Below are 15566 nucleotides of genomic sequence, written 5' to 3'. Positions count from 1 at the left end.
TTTTTAGTATCTAAGGAAGCACTCAGTTGAGATTGTGAACCCCACACCACTTAGAATGCATGTAGAGTTGATTTTGTCCAAGAAAAATTTTAGTAGTTACTGTGGACTGTTTTATTTTAATTAGCATAGTATTTATTTTGGTGTCCTTGCCAGAATGAGAGGGATAAAATGATGTAACTGAATGCTTTAATCCTGTCTGTAAACAAAGTCTTTTTTTCTTCTAAAAGCCTTTTTCATATTTAAAATAAAATTATTCATGCTATCTTAACTTTCCTATTTGTGGTCAGGTAGCTTTCAGATTATGTATGTGAATAAATTCCCATTCATAATCAGTTTATAGGAGAATTCTTTGTTACCTGATTTTTATTTTTCAGAGATAGCATATAATAGGTTCATAGACTAAAAGAAAAACAAATCATAACTGTGAAAAATACAAATTATTAACCCAGCCTACAATTCTTAACTAATTTTTAAAGAGAAAATATGTAAATATTTTAATGTGATATTAACTATAAGAAACAAGTGATCAAAGTCTAAGTGAATTTTATTTTAATTTGATAACATCTCTGGATATACTTCAGGTTACCCTTGGATATGGTAGGATTCAAGAATTTAGAGTTAATGCCATTTTAATCAATCTCCCTCCTATTAAAGTTATCTCCAGTTTGTCTCCATGAGTTCATCTTATTTTTGTAATAGTTTAAAACTCTCGTTCTTTTGGGTGCCTGGGTCACTCAGTCAGTTAAGCGTCTGCCTTTGGCTGGGGTCATGATCCCAGGGTCCTGGGATCGATGGGAGCCCTGCATCGGGGCTTCCTTCTCGGCAGGGAGTCTGCTTCTCCCTCTCCCTCTCCCTCTGCTCCTTCCCCTGCTCATGCTCTCTCTCTCTTGCTCTTTCTCTCTCAAGTAAATAAATAAAATCTTAAAACCCCAAAAAGCTCTCATTCTTTTTTGCCCCCTCTTTGGTGGGAATAATGTTGTTTTCTCTGTATAGAATCTGAGGCTCAAAGACTAGTACTTTCATCATTTTGCACATATAGGCAAACCAGATTACAGAATGATTAGTGGGATACAAAAAATTCAATAACATAAAATGCGAAGGTTGCATTTACTGTGAGATTAGTGGAACAATTACAGGGAACTAGTTGGCCAGTAGTTCTGAGAGTTCAACCCTTAAGCCAAATCATTTCCAGTCCTGGTTGCAGTTGGATGTAAATAGGTAATATAATTCATTGTGAGAATTGTTATCAATAATAGAGATATGCAAAACTTATAATGGTATTGTAGAAGAGATTGATTTAGTCTGCTAGAGGGTGAGGAAGGTTTCTTGGTGGTGGTACTAGATTAAAGCTTACTGGACAAAGAGAACTAGGGAGGGTAAAGCATATTCTAGTAAGGAAACATGTTGAAGGATGAAACTGCATAGCACTTTCAGGGAATTACAGATAGTTTAGTATGGTCAGAATACAAGATGCATGGGAAGCTGAAGTGAGAAATGAAAACACAATTATTATTATTATTATTTTTTTCCTCCTTTAGGTAGTCAGAAACACTTAAGAATTTAAGCAGGAGAGTGACATCAGATTTGCATTTTTGAAAGATTTAACTTTCATGATGGAGCAGATGCTAGATTAGAGGGGTTAGAGACCATTGGCAGGGAATCCCATTAGGATAACATTGTTAAGAGTCCAGGTCAGAAATAAGAAGAGGCAGACAGTGGTAAGAAGAGGTAAGACAGTGATAGTGAAAATGGAGAGAAGATGTAGTTTTAATCTTGTTATTTTGATAGATGTACATTTTGTAGTGAAATGGGAGTGACAAATGTGTTTAAAGTTGATATCTTGATGGGGGATTTCTGAGAATTTGTATAATTTAGAATTAAAGCATTGGAAGGGAGATAGGCTTGGGTTCATTGGTCAAACTTCACTTTCCTCTGATAAAATGTGTTTTATACCATGCAGGGCTTTGGTGATAATGAGATAACATAATTTCTAGAGAATTAAAAAGGATGTTTATCGAGGGCTGTCATGTTCTTGTTTTTCATTACTTAATTTTTTTTTATCTTTTAAAATTTTATTTTAAATTGTGGTAAAATATACATAACATTAAATTTATCATTTTAACCATTTTTAAGGGTGCAATTCACTGGCATGAAGTACATTCACATTGTTGTGCAACCATTACCACCATCTATCTCCAGAACTCTTTATATCTTGAAAACCTGAAACACTCTACCCATTAAACAATACTTCTCCATTTCCCCCTCTCCCAGCCCCAGGCAACCACCATTCTACTTTCTATCTTTATGAATTTGACTACTTTAGATACTTTGTATAACTTGAATCATATAGTATTTGTCTTTTTGTTACTGATAAGTCACTTAGCATAATGTCATTGTGTTGGGAAAAACCGAGTCTTCCTCCTTTGCTTCTCATTTACTCTCATACTACTATCATATTTACAGTACTTTTGACACCAGATATGTGTGGGTTTTCCCCTACCAAGCAGTGCTCTGTGACACCAGCTGTGTAGTCTACAATTTAATTCAATTCTGACACTACTTGGAAATAGTGTCAGACCCCACAAGTTAAGGGCTCAGTCCTGTAAGAGTCCTCCCATCCCACTTCAGATGCCAGTCACAAGTCCAGCTGTCACCTGTGCTTGTGATCGAGTGGCTATAAATCTGAGGTTCCCACAGCTACCGCATCAGGTTCCTTAAGGATAAGGAAACTTAAATACTTAAATTTATCAGTTTATTAAAGGATACGATAAAGGATACCACTGAACAGCTAGATGAAGAGATACATAGGGCGAGGTCTGGGAGGGTCTCCAGTGCAGGAGCCTCTGTCCTTGTGGAGTTCCCATGTGTAGTATGTAGATGTGTTCACCAACCTGAGAGCTCTCTGAACCCCATACTGTTGGGATTTTTAATGGAAGTTTCCACATGTAGGTATAACTTATTCAGTCTGTTTTCAGCTCTTTTCCCCCTCTCTAGAGAATGGAGGGTGGGACTAAAAATTCCAAGCTTCTAATTATGGCTTAGTCTTTCTGGTGACCAGTGCTCATCCAGGAGCCTTCCAGGAGCCCATCCAGAGTCACCTCATTAGTACAAAAGACACTCCTATCACACAGGAAATTACAAGGGTTTCAGGAGCCCCTTGTTAGGAATGGGGATCAAAGATCAAATATTGTAACAAAAGATGCTCTTATCAATCCAGGAAATTACAAGGGTTTTAGGAGCTCTGTGCCAGGAACTGGGGGCAGAGACCAATATATATATTTTTTGTTCTCCCACAGTCATCAGGGATCATCCATGTTGTGGCATATGTCAAAATTAACTTTTTAAGACTGAATGATATTTCATTGTATATACCACATTTTGTTCATTCTTTCTTTTATTGATGGGACACTTGAATTACTTCTACCTTTTAGCTTTTGTGAACATGCTGCTATAAACACAGGTATACAGATCTCTTTAAGGAAAACAGTGTTTTAAACTTACTACATATATAGTCATCTTATATCCTTGTGAGAGAGCTACTATTATGTCCATTTTAATGATAAGGAAACTAATGCAGAGAAGATAAATAATTTACTTGTCTAGATTCATACTGTTTTGTGTTAAATAATTTTAACTTTTGTGTTTAGTCAGATTAAATCTAAACCCTGTTAGTAAGATGTCTGACTTTCCTAAAATTTTCCATGTAGCAATTCATAGGGAACAAGTTGTAATCCCTTCCAATTGTTATAAATGCAGTTACTTCAAAATCACAGACCCTGTTTAACTTGGTATATAATGATTTTTATTTCCTTTAGTCTTACAAAAATTGTATGACTATGTAAGCTTTGGAGTCTCAAACTGTTGATTTCCTAACTAAAGTTACCTCGACATTTTAAAATATCTTCCTTCTATTTTTTTGGTGGGCTTATATTTCTGCACTAGCAAAAGAGCGAGGTGGTTTTGTAGTTGCACTTTTTTTCTTCTGTGACCTATGAATTTGGCTGTTTATCTTGAATTTCTAAATAAAAACAAATTTAAGTGCCTTTTAATTGTCATGTTGTTATATTTAGTATTAAATTCCATTTTTCCCCCCCCAGTGGAAAAGAAGCCTGAGAAATAAGGTCCTCTCTCTAGACCATAAAAGTAGGAAAATTGTCCGTGGACGTCCTGTCACTTCTAAAACATCACCAGAAAGGTAAGATATATGTGTGTATGACATAGGATGGGCTTACACTGTTTATAAATAGTGTGATCATGGGTGATTCATCTAGCCTCTTTGGGTCTTAGTTACCATACTTTTGAAATACAAAGACTGAATTCAAGATTCAATTCTAAGGTTCCTTCCAAGCTTGAACTTTTTGTGATTCTAAGTCATTTTAACTCCCCCCCCCCCCTTTTTTATGCATTTGAAACATCTTGATAATCTTTAGCTGGTAAAACAAGAGTTACATATAGACTGATTATAATGCTTGATTCATCATTTGTGGTCTGCAGTAAGAAGGATGCTCAATTTAGCAACTGTGGGGCTAGTCATAATATTAGTGAATTATGGTTATACTAGAATTAAATATATGGAGGATTGAAATTGAAATTATCAGAAAAAATTTAGAGCATTTCAGGATTGGACATCCATAAATGACTAAAAAGTTGTTATTGTACAAAAGGGCATTGAATTTTCTTTTTTTGAATAGTGAATGAATGAAAAAATGAGTAACAAAGTAAAAATTACGGTTACTGGGAGATCACATAAATTAGAAGACTAATTGGAGTTCTTAAATTTATGCCAGAGCACTTTATAAGGTACTTAGTCTTATTCTCCCTTTTCAAGTAAATTGTCTGTAGGAAATGAAAAACATATTGATGATTCCATATCATTACCAATATTTAGTTCTCTCCCTCCCTCTCTCCCTTCCTTCCTTCCATAGATGTCCCCGTGGGTGTGAAATGGTGCCTCATTGTGGTTTTGATAGCATTTTCTAATAACATTATCTTTTTATGTGGTTGTTGGTCATTTTTATATCTTCTTTGGAGAATAGTCTATTTAGATCCTTTGCCATTTTAAAATTGTGTTGTTTCTGTTTTTGTTGAGTTGTAAGAATTCTTTTTATATTCTATATACAAGTCTGTATCAGATATATGATTTGCAAATATTTTCTCCCATTCACCGTTTCACTTTCTTGATGTTGATGTTGTCTTTTGAAGCACAGAAGTTTTTTCATTTTGATGAAGTACGATTTATCTATTTTTCTTTTGTTGCTGTGCTTTTGTTGTCCTAAGAAACTGTTGCCTAATCTGACATTACAGTGATTTATCTTGAGTTTTCTTCTAAGAGTTTTAAGGTTCTAACTATTAGATTTAGGTCTTTTATCCATTTAGAGTTAATTTTTGGATATGATATGAGATAGGCATCCAAATTTATATTTTTGTGAATATGCAGTTGTCCCAGCACCATTGGTTGAAAAGGTATCAATTTTTTTGGGTACTTTTGTTGAAAATCAATTGACTATAAATATAAAGGTTTATTGCTGGATTTGGAATTATATTTCATTGAGCTATATGTCTGTCCTTATGCTAGTACCACTGTGTCTTGATTACTACAGCTTGGCATTAAGTTTTGAAATTGGGAAGTGAGAGTCTTCCAACTTTATTATTTTTTTGAGATTATTTTGGTTGTTCTGGGTTCCTTGCATTTTCAGTTGAATTTTAGAATCAGTTTGTCAATTTTAATAAAAAAAGCCAACAAGGATTTTGACAGAGGATGTGTTGAATCTGTAGACTAATTTGGGGATTTTGGCCATCTTAATATTTAAAAGTCCTCTGATTTCATGGGCATGAGATATCTTTCCATTTATTTAGATCCTTTTTAATTTCTTTCAACAGTGTTTGGTAATTTATTTTCTTCTTTTTGATGCTACTGTGACTGGAATTGTTTTCTTAATTTTATTTTCAGACTGTTCATTGTTAGTGTATGGGAACTGATTTATATATGTTGACATAATATGCTGTGACCTTGTTTAAGTCTTACTAGTTATAGAAGTTTTTAGTAGATTTCTTGGAGTTTTGTTCACAAAGACAGTTTTACTTCTTTCTTTCCAACTGGATGCCTTTAATTTTCTCTCTTTGCTTTATTGTCCTGTCTAGAACATCTAGTACAATGTGGAATAGAAGTGGTGAGAATGGACATCTTTGTTTTTTCCCCACTCTCAGAGGGAAAGCAGTCAGTATTTTACCATTAAGTATCACATTAGCTAGGTTTTTCATAGATGCTTTGCTATGGTTTGAATGTTTGTGTCCCCTCAAAATGTTTATGTTGAAATTCTAATGCCCAGTGTGATGGCATTTGGAGGTGGGTTCCCTTAGGAGGTTGTTTAAGTCATGAGGGCGGAGCCCTCACGAATGGGATTATTGCCTAAATAAGAAACCTCACGGAGCTTCTTAGTTTCTTCCACCTGTGTGGACACAATGAGAAGTTGGCAGTCTGCAGTCTAGAAGAGGGCCTTCACCAGAGCCTGACATGCTGGCTGTTACCCTGATCTTAGACTTAGCAGTCTCCAGAACCATGAGAAATGAATGTTGTTTGTAAGCCACCCACTTTATGGTATTTTGTTATAGTAACTCAGATAGACTAAGACATATCCTTTTTCATGATAAGGAAGTTCCTTTTTTTTTTTTTTTTAAGATTTTATTTATTTATTTGACAGAGAGAGACAGCGAGAGAGGGAACACAAGCAGGGGGAGTGGGAGAGTGAGAAGCAGGCTTCCCACTGAGCAGAGAATCCGATGCGGGGCTCGATCCCAGGACTCTGGGATCATGACCTGAGCCGAAGGCAGATGCTTAAGGACTGAGCCACCCAGGTGCCACAGGAAGTTCCTTTCTATTCCTAATTTGTTGGAGGTTTTTTATCATGAATCTGTGTTGGATTTTATCAAATCCCTTTTCTGCATTCATATTATGTAATTTGTATCCTTTATTAATATAATATATTACATAACTTGATTTTTAAATCTTAAACCAACTTTGATTCCTGGGATAAATCCCACTTGATCCTGATTTATGATCCCATTTATATGTTGCTGGATTCAGTTTGCTAGGATTTTGTTGAGTATATTTACATTTGCATTAAGAAGAGAAATTCATCTGCTGTTTTCTTAGGTTGTCTTTGTCTGGCTTTGGAGTCAGGTTAATATTGGCCTTGAAGAATGAGTTGAAAAGTGTTCTCTCTTCCTTTGTTTTTCAGGAAGAATTTTTGGAAGGTCAATATTAATTTTTCTTTAAATATTTTTGTTTTTAAGATTTTATTTTTTTTAATTTAAATTTTTAAAAATATTTTATTTATTTGTCAGAGAGACAGAGAGAGAGAGCACAAGCAGGCAGAGTGGCAGGCAGAGGGAGAAGCAGGCTCCCTGCCAAGCAAGGAGCCTGATGGGGGACTCAATCCCAGGACCCCAGGATGATGACCTGAGCTGAAGGCATCTGCTCAACTGACTGAGCCATCCAGGCATCCCTAAGACTGTATTTTTATGTATTCTCTGCACCCAACATGGAACTTGAACTCACAGCCCTGAGATCAGTAGTCACATGCTCTACTGTCTGAGCCAGCCAGGTGCCCTAGTTTTTCTTTGAATGTTTGATGAAGTGCACCAGTGAGCCATCTGGTCATTAGCATTTTGCATGTGTGTGTGGGTCTGAAGTTTTCATGTTACAAATATAAATTTTTATTTGTTATAGCTCTATTCAGATTTTCTATTTTTTTATGAGTCAGTTTTGCTAGCTTTTGCCTTTCTAGGAATTTGTTCATTTTATAAGTTATCTAATTTGTTGGCATATGTTTGTTCAAAATATTCTCTCATAATCTTTTTTTTTTTTTTTAAAGATTTTATTTATTTATTTGAGAGAGAGAATGAGATAGAGCGTGAGGGGGGGAGGGTCAGAGGGAGAAGCAGACTCCCCACTGAGCAGGGAGCCCAATGTGGGACCCGATCCCGGGACTCCAGGATCATGACCTGAGCCGAAGGCAGTCGCTTAACCAACTGAGCCACCCAGGCGCCCCCATAATCTTTTTAATTACTGTAATATTGTTAGTGATCTCTTTTTCATTCCTGATTTACTAATTTGCATCTTCTCTCTCTTTTTCTGTTCAGTCTCCCTAAAGATTTGTTAATTTTGTTGATCTTTTCAAAGAACCAACTTTTGATTTCATCAGTTCTCCCTATTGGTTTTCTATTTCATTTATTTCCACTATAATCTTTTTTTTCCTTGTTCTTGTTTTGGAAATAGTTTTTGCTTCTTTTTCTAAATCTTAAGGTGTATAGTAAGGTTATTGATTTGAGATCTGTCTTGTTTTCTACCATAGACATTTATAGTTTTAAATTTCCCCTGAGCTATATTAGCTACATCTCATAATTTGGGTATATTGTGATATTCTTTTCATTAATCTCGAAAGTATTTTCTGATTGGTAAGATTTTTTTGACCCATTCGTTATGAAAGTGTGTATAATTTAATTTCTGCATATTTTTAAATTTCAAAGATTTTCTTCTATTAATTTTTTATTGAGATATAATTGACATAACATTATATCATTTTCACGTATAGAATGTAATGATTTAGTATTTGTATATATTGAGAAATGATCACCACAGTAAGTCTAGTTGGTCTGTCACTATGCATAGTTATACATTTTTTTTTCTTGTGATGAGAACTTTTAAGATTTACTCTCACTCTCTTAGCCATTTTCAAATATACAGTACAGTGTTATTAACTATAGTCACCGTGCTGTATAGTAGTTCCCATGACTGAGTTATCTGTTGTTAATTTTTAATTGAATTTCACTGTGGTCTGACAACATTTTGTATGATTTCCTTTCTTGTAAATTTTTTAAAAAGATTTTATTTATTTATTTGAGAAAGAGAGAAAGGGAGAGAGAGAGAGTATGAGCAGGGGGAGGGGCAGAGTGAGAAGCAGACTCCATGCTGAGCAGGGAGCTTCACATGGAAATCGATCCCAGGACCCTGGGATTGTGACCTGAGCCGAAGGCAGATGCTTACCCAACTGAGCTGCAATATGGTAATTCTGTTTTTTATTTTTGAGGATCACTATACTTTTTTTATAGCAGCTGCACCGTTTTACATTGCCACTAGTAGTATGTAAGGGTTCCACTTTCTCTGCATCTTCATCAACACTTTTTTTTTTCATAATAGCCATCCTAATGGGTGTGAAGTAATAGGTGGTTTTGTTTTTGATTTGTGTTTCCCTAATAATTAGTGATGTTAAATATCTTTTCATGTGCTTATTGGCCATTTGTATATCTTCTTGGAAAAATGTTTATTCCAGTTTTTTTTTTTTAAGATTTTATTTATTTATTTAACAGAGAGAGACACAGCGAGAGAGGGAACACAAGCAGGGGGGAGTGGGAGAGGGAGAAGCAGACTCCCCGCTGAGCAGGGAGCCCAATGCGGGCCTCGATCCCAGGACCCTGGGATCATGACCTGAGCCGAAGGCAGACACTTAAGGACTGAGCCACCCAGGCGCCCCTGTTTATTCCAGTTTTTTGCTCACTTTTTTTTTTTTAAAGATCTTATTTATTTATTTATTTATTTATTTGACAGAGACACAGCGAGAGAGGGAACACAAGCGGGGTCAGTGGGAGAGGGAGAAGCAGGCTCCCCGCAGAGCAGGGAGCCTGACGCGGGGCTCAATCCCAGGACCCTGGGATCATGACCTGAGCCAAAGGCAGACGCTTAACGACTGAGCCACCCAGGCGCCCCTCTTATTTATTTATTTGACAGAGAGAGACACAGCGAGAGTGGGAACACAAGCAGGGGGAGTGGAAGAGGGAGAAGCAGGCTTCCCGCGAGCAGGGAGCCTGATGCGGGGTTCGATTGCAGGACCCTGGGATCATGACCTGAGCTGAAGCCAGACGCTTAACTACTGAGCCACCCAGGCACCCCTTTTACCCACTTTTGAATTGGGCAGGTTTTTTGTTGTTGTTGAGTTTTAGTTGTCTATATATTCAGAATATTAATCCCTTATCAGATACATGACTTGCAAATATTTTATCCCATTTTGTGGGTTGCCTTTCTACTCTGTTATTAGTATCTTGAGATGCTTAAAATCCTTTAATCTTCGTAAAGTAGTTTGTTTCCTGTGCTTTTGATGTTATATCCAAGAAATCAATGCCAAGTTCAGTGTCATGGTCATGAAGATTTTCCCGTATGTTTTCTTATATAAATTTTATAATTTTAGCTCTTGCATTTAGTTCTTTGATCCATTTTGAGTTAATGTTTGTATATATTGAGTAGAAATCCAACTTCATTCTTTGGCATGTGGATATCCAGTTTTCCCAGCACCATTCTTGAAAATGCTGTCCTTTCCCCATTGAATGGTCTTGGTACTCTTGCTAAAAAACATTTACTATATAGGGGTGCCTGTATGGCTCAGTCAGTTAAGCATCTGAGTCTTGATCTCATCTCAGGTCTTGATCTCAGGGTTGTCAGTTCAGGCCCCACATTGGGCTCCATGCTGGGTGTGGAGCCTACTTAAAAAAAAGATTAAAATCATTTACTATGTAAGAATTTACTTTCTCTGTTATGTTCTGTTGATCTGTGTGTTTCATATGCCAATACCACACTGTTTTGATTACTGTAACTTTATAGTGAGTTTTGAAATAAAGAAGTGTGAGTCCTCCAGTTTTGTTCTTCTTTTTCAAGATTGTTTTGGCCATTGAGAGTCCCTAAAGTTCCATATGAGTTTTGGGATAGGTTTTTTTATTTTTGGAAAAAACATGATTTTGATACAGTTGCATTAAATCTGTAGATTGCTTTGAGTAGTATTGACATCTTAACATTTAGCCTTCCAATTCATGAACATGGGATGTGATTATGTTTATTCATGTCTTTAATTTCTTCTAGCCGTGTTTTGTAGTTTTCATTTTATGTCTTTTGCCTCTTTGGTTAAGTTAATTCCTTAAGTGTTTTCTTCTTTTTGATGCTATTATAAATAGAATTGTTTTCATAATTTCCTTTCAGATTTTTCTTTTTTTTTTTTTTTAAAGATTTTTTTATTTATTTATTTGAGAGAGAGAGAATGAGAGAGCAAGCACATGAGAGGGGGGAGGGTCAGAGGGAGAAGCAGACTCCCTGCCGAGCAGGGAGCCCGATGCGGGACTCGATCCAGGGACTCCAGGATCATGACCCGAGCCGAAGGCAGTCGCTTAACCAACTGAGCCACCCAGGCGCCCATCCTTTCAGATTTTTCATTGTTAAATGTATATGCAGCTGATTTTTGTGTTGAGTTTGTATCCTGCCACCTTGTTCAGTTCATTTGTGTAACAGTCTTTTTGTGGAATCCTTAGGGTTTTCTATGTATAAGATGATACCGTCTCTGAATAGAGGTCTTTTTACTTATTCTTTTTCAATTTTGATGCCTTTTTTCTTTCTTTTTTTGGTCTCATTGGCTATGTACTGTGTTGAGGAGAAATGGCAAAAATGGGCATCCTTTTCTTGTTCCTGATCTTACAGGAAAAGATTTTAGTCTTTTACCAGTAAGTATGATGTTTGCTTGGGTTTTTCATGTATGACTTTTATTATGTTGAAGTAGTTTCCTTCCATCCCTGGTTGAGTGTTTTTGTCATAAAAAAGATATTGATATCTTTTTTAAGATATCTCATAAAAAGATATTGAGCTTTGCCAAAATTTTTTTGTGTCAGTTGGGATAATCACTTATCTTTTTTCTATTCATTCTGTTACTGTGGTCTTTATATTGACCGATTTTTGTATGTTGAACCATTCTTGCATTACAGGAATAAATCCCACTTGGTCATGGTGTATAATGTTTTTAATTTGCTACCGAAATTGGTTTGTTAATATTTTGTTGAGGATTTTAAAATCAATGTTCATAAAGGATAATGGTCTTTAGTTTTCTTTCCTTGTGGTGTCTTTGTCTGGCTTCAGTATCAGGGTAATGCTGGCCTCATAGAATAAGTTAGAAATTGTTCTTTTTGCTTCCATTTTTGGAAAAGTTTGAGAATGATTGCTGTTATTCATAAAATTTTGGAATTTACCAGTGAAACCATCAGGATGAGGACTTTTCTTTGTTGGGAGGTTTTTGATTACTGATTCAATCCTCTTACTAATTTTAGGTCAAGTCAGATTTTCTGTTTCTTTGTGATTCAGTCTAGGTTTTTTAGTTTTAGGAATTTGTCCGTTTCATCTAGATGATCCAGTTTGTTGACATACAGTTCATAGTACTCAATAATAATCCTTTTTATTTTTGTGGAATCATTAGTAATGTCCCCACTTTAATTTTTGATTTTGATAAATTTGCATCTTCTCTCTTTTTTCCTTCACTCATCTAACTAAAATTTGCCATGTTTATTAATTTTTTTTTAAAGAGCCAACTTCTGGTTTCATTAATCTTCTCTATTTTTCTATTCTATATGTCATTTGCTTGGCTTTTTATTATTTCTTTTTTCTGTTAGCTTTGATTTTAATTTTTTCTTCTAGTTTCTACAATTGTAAAGTTAAGTTGTTGATTTGAGGTCTTTATTTTTTATAAGGTAAGCATTTATAGCTAAAAAATACCTCTTAGAATTAAGTGCTTTTGTGGTATTTTGCAATTTTTAAAAAAGATTTTATTTATTTATTTGACACAGAGAGGGAGTGAGAGAGCAGAAGCAGGGGGAGTGGGAGAGGGAGAAGCAGGCTTCCCGCCGAGCAGGGAGCCTGATGCGGGGCTCGATCCCAGGACCTGGGATCATGACCTAAGCCGAAGGCAGACGCTTAACAACTGAGCCACCCAGGCGCCCCAAGACATTTGTTTTAAAAGACTTTGTTTAGTACATCTGCCATCAGGTCTCATTCAGGGACAGCTTTATTGATTAATTTTTTTTCCTTTGAATGGGTCCTACTTTCCTGTTTCTTTCTATGCATTATGATTTTTGTTGTTGAAAACTGGACATTTGAATCTAATAATGTGATAAATTTGGAAATCAGATTCTCTCCCTTTCCCAGGGTTTGCTGTTTTTGTTTTTTATTTTATTTATTTTTTTATTGTTGTATGCTGTCTCTTTGACAAAGTTCATTGTGAGCTATAAATTTAAGTTTTTTTCAGGTTTTAGTTGAGCCTGTGCCTTTCCCTATGTATATGTGGTAACTTTCTAATTTCATCCTTTAATGCATTTACTTTTGAATGGCCTAGTCTTTAATGTCTGGCTCCCAAGCAGGGAAAAATGAAGAGAGGAAAAAAGGAGCATTAGCCTTTTAAGTTCCCTGGAAGTCACTTTTCCTAGATAGGATGGGGCTTGTAATAGTGGGGGGAGGTACAACCACAATGACTTTTGGCCTCTTTTTCTGCACCTTTGACATTAGAAGCAGTAATCAGTGATTAGAGCACAAATCTGTAATATTTGGAAGATAGGATCCTTTTTTTTTTTAAAGATTTTATTTATTTATAGAGAGAGAGAGAGGCAGAGGCAGAGGGAGAAGCAGGCTCCCCGTGGAGCAGGGAGCCCGATGCGGGACTCGATCCCAGGACCCTGGGATCATGACCTGAGCCGAAGGCAGACGTTTAACCAACTGAGCCACCCAGGCGTCCCGATAGGATCCTTTTTTTCCACTCTGGTTTGGACAGTGCTGAGTGCAAGCTGTTCCTGTAACATGTGCCCAGCTGTTGCCAAGGGGCTGGAGGTTTGGGGTGGGTAGCTAAGAACTAAAATTGCTGCTAAGAACTAAAATTGACCAAAATTAATGACATTTTACTGCCTAAGCCTTTCTCTGAAGTTACTCTTCAGTAAACTCCAGATTTCCAAAATAGTTCTATCAGACAGATTTTGCTAGTGTAGTTGTTCTGTAGGTTGGGAGAGTGATTCTTGCTGGGTCCTACTCCACCATCTTCCCAGAATCAGAATCCTCTTTGTATTGCTTTTTAAGATGTGAGGAAAGGAGTATTCTTTTGAATATTTATTGTAAATGTATGGCGTTCACATTAAATTTCAACAATTTGTGTTTATCTCTTTGTTCTCTTTTCCAAACTCCGTCTTTTTTCTACCATCAGTAAAAACTTAGAAGTAAAATTTGCCAACCAGGGAAAAACTATATTAAAATGGAGGAGTCAAAAAAACAACACAAGACTTAGTGCAATTTAGAGACAAAATAAGGCAATAACTGTGAAGGAGAACAGGAGTAAAGGAACAGTGAAAGGTTGGAGCATTTTTTTTTCTGCATGTTGTCTTATTTTTCTTAAAGATTGATAATTCTTTAAAAAATTCTTACTGTTTTTCTTTTGCCTGTTATGTAAGGAAAGTGGGATGGGAAATTCAAGACACAGCCAAATAACAAAGGAATCTAACCACTTCCAGTTAGATATAGTGATTGAATATGTAGATTTATCTTTGTTTTCTTTACTATTCCTATAGGTCATTCCTATTTTTGTGCCCTTACTTAGGGTCCAGATACCCATCACTACAATATTTTTCAGGATTGTCTTTGTAAACCTTGTAGATCAGCTATTCTCTGGGTGATAGAGGTAGGTACAAAAAAAGAAAAGGGCAAAAGCGAAAAGCAAGGGGAAAACTGGAGACCTACTATCTTGTTTGTTTTTGTCTTTACAGACTGATATCACATTCATGAAGAATAGATAGTCAACTATAAAAAGTGACATATAGAGAATAAGAAAAAGCCCTTGGAAATTACAAATATGATTGAAGCAATAAGGAATATCTAGTAGAAGATATAGCTAAAATATTCCCCTATTAAATAGAATAAATAGATAGAGATAGTAGAAAAGAAAAATAGAGAATCAAACTGGGTAGTAAAACATCTAAGTACTAGGAATATCAAATAGAGAAAGTAGAGAGAAGAATTATCAAGAAAAAATTAAAAGACATCTCCAACATCTGAAAAATAAGTTTCCAGTTTGAAAAGCCTTAATGAATGTTAGCACTGTGTCGAGGGGGGAAAAAGGAAAAAGAGAAACCTTCACTAAGGCACATAATGAGATTTCAGAATATCAGAGGTAAAGAAGAAATCTTAATAGCTTTCAGAGACCAAAAAAAAAAAAAAAAAAGTCACCTACAAGGATCAGGAATTATAATGGCATTGAAATTCTTAGCTGCTCTGGATGGTAGAAAATTATGAAGCAATGTCTTCAAAATTCAAAGAGAAAATTATTTCCAGTCTTTTGTTCTGTATTCAACTCATCAAGTGTAAGAGTAGATTCAATACGTTTTTAGACACAGAGGTTCTCAAAAAAATCACCTGCCATATATACTTTCTTAGGAAGCTCCTTTATGATATGCTTCACTAAAATGAGCATGTAAAAGGACAGACATTTTTTTTGCAGAGAGCCAGGTAGTAAATAATTCAGGCTGTGTGGGCCACAGTCTCCGTCCCATATTCTTTTGGAGATGATAGGCTACCTGATACTTTGGTTTTGGATTTCTGTATATTTTGTTAATGATTATCAGTGAAACATAAGTGATGTTATGTGGAAAAGAAGGAAAATTGAATAAAAATTTAGGTAATTAACTCTTAGAAAAACAAAATATTGTTCAGGAAAGGAAATGTAACT

General features: G+C 35.7%; 1 protein-coding gene across 5 annotated transcripts in view; it reads left to right on the top strand.

Annotated features, from left to right (window-relative positions):
* The window catches only part of SENP7 (SUMO specific peptidase 7), a 139884-nt gene that overhangs the window by 38047 nt on the left and 86271 nt on the right, over nt 1-15566 (top strand). For all 5 annotated transcript variants that reach the window (XM_032406434.1, XM_032406435.1, XM_032406433.1 and 2 more), the window contains one exon: nt 4098-4195. In XM_032406434.1, coding sequence (XP_032262325.1) covers nt 4098-4195 — 98 coding nt within the window. The remainder of the gene's footprint in view (nt 1-4097; nt 4196-15566) is intronic.

This window comes from Phoca vitulina, unplaced genomic scaffold (genome assembly GCF_004348235.1).
Source record: "Phoca vitulina isolate PV1807 unplaced genomic scaffold, GSC_HSeal_1.0 scaffold8, whole genome shotgun sequence".
NCBI lineage: Eukaryota > Metazoa > Chordata > Mammalia > Carnivora > Phocidae > Phoca > Phoca vitulina.
The sequence above is the reverse complement of the archived record's forward strand: the minus strand, read 5'-3'. Positions and strand labels throughout refer to the sequence as shown.